At 38.4% G+C, this 3,266-nt stretch overlaps 1 protein-coding gene across 1 annotated transcript in view; it reads left to right on the forward strand.

Moving 5' to 3' along the window:
• Window positions 1-3,266, forward strand: part of GUCY1A2 (guanylate cyclase 1, soluble, alpha 2) — a gene marked incomplete at its 5' end in the record, with an annotated part of 203,267 nt that overhangs the window by 48,505 nt on the left and 151,496 nt on the right. The window contains one exon of the mRNA XM_010862921.1: window positions 2,494-2,637. Within this exon, the coding sequence (XP_010861223.1) occupies window positions 2,494-2,637 (144 nt within the window). The remainder of the gene's footprint in view (window positions 1-2,493; window positions 2,638-3,266) is intronic.

Below are 3,266 nucleotides of genomic sequence, written 5' to 3' on the forward strand. Positions count from 1 at the left end.
TGACACAGCCATAGAAAAATCTTTGACCTACCTCCTAGAGTAATGGAAATAAAAACAGAACTAAACAAATGGATCATGATTAAACTTAAATGCTTTTGCACAGCAAAGGAAACCATAAAGAAGATGAAAGATAATCCTCAGATTGGGATAAAATAATTGTAAATGAGATAGCTGACAAAAACTTAATCTCTAAAATATAGAAGAAGCTCATGCAACTCAAAATCAGAAAAACCATCCAATCAAAAATGGGCAGAAGACTAAAACAGACATTTCCCCAAAGAAGACATACAGATGGCTAATAAACACATGAAAAGATGCTCAACATCACTTATTATTAGAGAAAAGCAAATCAAAGCTACAATGAGGTATCACCTCACACCAGTCAGAAGGGCCATAATCAAAATATCTACAAATAATAAATGCTGGGAAGGATGTGGAGAAAAAGGAATCTCAACACACTGTTAAGAATGTAAATTAATACAGTCACCATGGAGAACAGTATGGAATTTTCTTTAAAAACTAGGAATAAAGCTACCATATGACCCAGTGATCCCACTACTGGATACATACCCTGACAAAACCATAACTTGAAAAGTCAACTGTACTCTGTTCATTGCGGTACTATTTACGGTAGCCAGGACATGGAAGCAACCTAGATGTCCTTTGACAGATGAATGGTAAAAAAGTTGTGATACATATATACAATGGAGTGTTATTCATCTATAAAAAACAAATTTGAGCCACTTTTAGTGAGGTGGATAAACCTAGAACCTGTTACGCAGAGTGAAGTAGGTCAAAAAGAGAAAAACAAATATTGTATATTAATGCATATATATGGAATCTAGAAAACTGATACTGATGAACCTATTCCTAGGGCAGCAATAGAGATGCAGACATAGAGAACACACTTATGGACACAGAATGGGAAAGAGGCTGGGAAGAATTGAGATAGTAGCATTGAAATATATACATTACCATATGTAAAATAGATAGCCAGTGGGAATTTGCTATATGATTCAGGGAGCTCAAACTGATGCTCTAGGACAACCTAGAGGGATGGGATGAGGTGGAAGATAGAAGGGAAGATCAAGAGGGAAGTGACATATGTATAGTTGTAGTAGTAGCGTTTGTCACTTAGTCATGTCTGACTCTGTGCGACCTTGTAGACTGTAGCCCATCAGGCTTCTTTGTCCATGGGATTCTTCAGGCAAGAATACTGGAGTGGGTTGCCATTTCCTTCTCCAGGGGATCATCCCAACCCAGGCATTGAACCCAGGTCTCCTGCCTTGCAGGCAAATTCTTTACCACCTAAGCTACAGGAAAGCCCATGTGTATACCTATGGCTGATTCATGTTGACGTATGGCAGAAACCAACACAACATTATACAGCAACTTTCCTCCAATTAAAAAATAAATTTAAAAAAGGTTACAACAGGATCTGGAAAGACTCTTGACAGTGTCCGCAAACTCTTTAATTGTAAGATTATGGAGGGGTTTCTGTGCTTCAATTTGTAATCTCTAGAATATAACCAATACTAATTCTTCCACTTAGGATATTTGTAAGGATTAAATGAAATAATGTGTGTTAAGCAGTTGATGCTATTAATGGTAGAGAGTATGAATTCAAGAAGTGTTCAGTGTTAGAATTATTAAGAGTTAAGCATGGGATCCCAAAGAGCAGGACACAACTGAATGACTGAACTGAACTGAAGAATAGGCTAGACAATAAATTATAGATATATCAAACATGCTGCTGCTGCTAAGTTGCTTCAGTCGTGTCCGACTCTGTGCGACCCCATAGATGGCAGCCTACCAGGCTCCCCCGTCCCTGGGATTCTCCAGGCAAGGACACTGGAGTGGGTTGCCATTTCCTTCTCCAATGCATGAAAGTGAAAAGTGAAAGTGAAGTCGCTCAGTCGTGTGCGACTCCTAGCGACCCCATGGACTGCAGCCCACCAGGCTCCTCTGTCCATGGGATTTTCCAAGCAAGAGTACTGGAGTGGGTTGCCATTGCCTTCTCTGATATCAAACATAGTTATACCTTAAATTAACACAACATTGTAAATCAACTATACTTCAATTTTAAAAAAAATTTTAATACTAAGAAATGTGTGGAGTATTTTGGAAAAACTGCAGAGAATTACTTTCCAGTGAAGGTCTACTTGGAGGCTTGAGGAGATGAGAGTGTATTTGTAAAATGTCATTATTTGGAAATTTTCCAGGCAAAATAGTGACAATCCTATTTTTGTGGGGGATAATTATTTTATATTCTAGTTGTTTCTGGTTTTAATGATCATCTATGGTGATAATGTTGATCAACAAACAGCTCTAGATGTTAGTATTTGACTCTGCTATGATTATACTCAGGTTTTCTAATTGTTTAACTACTGGTGCTTTGCTGATATATTTTCCAGCAACATTTGTGATCACAGATAATATTTCTGTTTTGGTTCATTATCACACATTTGCATTTAATCTGTCTGATTGCTGCAGGTGGAAACAATAGGTGATGCATACTGTGTTGCTGCAGGGCTCCACAGAAAAAGCCTTTGCCATGCTAAACCCATTGCTCTGATGGCCCTGAAGATGATGGAACTTTCAGAAGAGGTGTTGACACCTGATGGAAGACCAATTCAGGTAAGCCTCTCAACAATTTTGTTTGAATAGTAATGCACCTGTAACTGAAGAAGGCAAGAAATTCCATTCTGAATTCTACTTACTATAGTTTACAGATCTAGATAAGCCAGTTGCTTAAGAAAGAGGGATTACTAGAGATAACTTACAAATCCAGGAAAGGAACAAATGAAATATGACCCACCCAGAATAGGAAAAAGTGTGAGGAAGACAAATTACCATGGGGGAAACAAAGTTAAAGGATTAAACCTAGGAAGGAACCCACTGTTAGTGAACAGTTCACCCCCACTAAAGAAGGGTGACGATGAGAATTGGTCCTGAGAGATAATCCATAGAACAAGAAATAAGAAGCGAGAAATTGGAGGACCTGGACAACTTCCTGTGCATAGTGTACAGGTGTTCTTATGAAGCTCAGGGCTCAGGGTTACTTTTGAATTGTTTTTTTGTTTCAGAGCTTGAACGTTGGAACCTTCAGACTTAAAAAAAAAAGCACAACATGAAAGTTGTGAGTTTAGTTTTATTTGAGGCAAAATGAGGACTGTAGACTGGAACATAGCACCTCAGATAGATCTGAGGAACTGCTCCAAATAGGGAGGGGCAAAGGTCAGTATATATGTGATTTTGGTGACGGG

This window comes from Bison bison, unplaced genomic scaffold (assembly GCF_000754665.1).
Source record: "Bison bison bison isolate TAMUID 2011002044 unplaced genomic scaffold, Bison_UMD1.0 scf7180017864485, whole genome shotgun sequence".
Taxonomy (NCBI): Eukaryota; Metazoa; Chordata; class Mammalia; order Artiodactyla; family Bovidae; genus Bison; species Bison bison.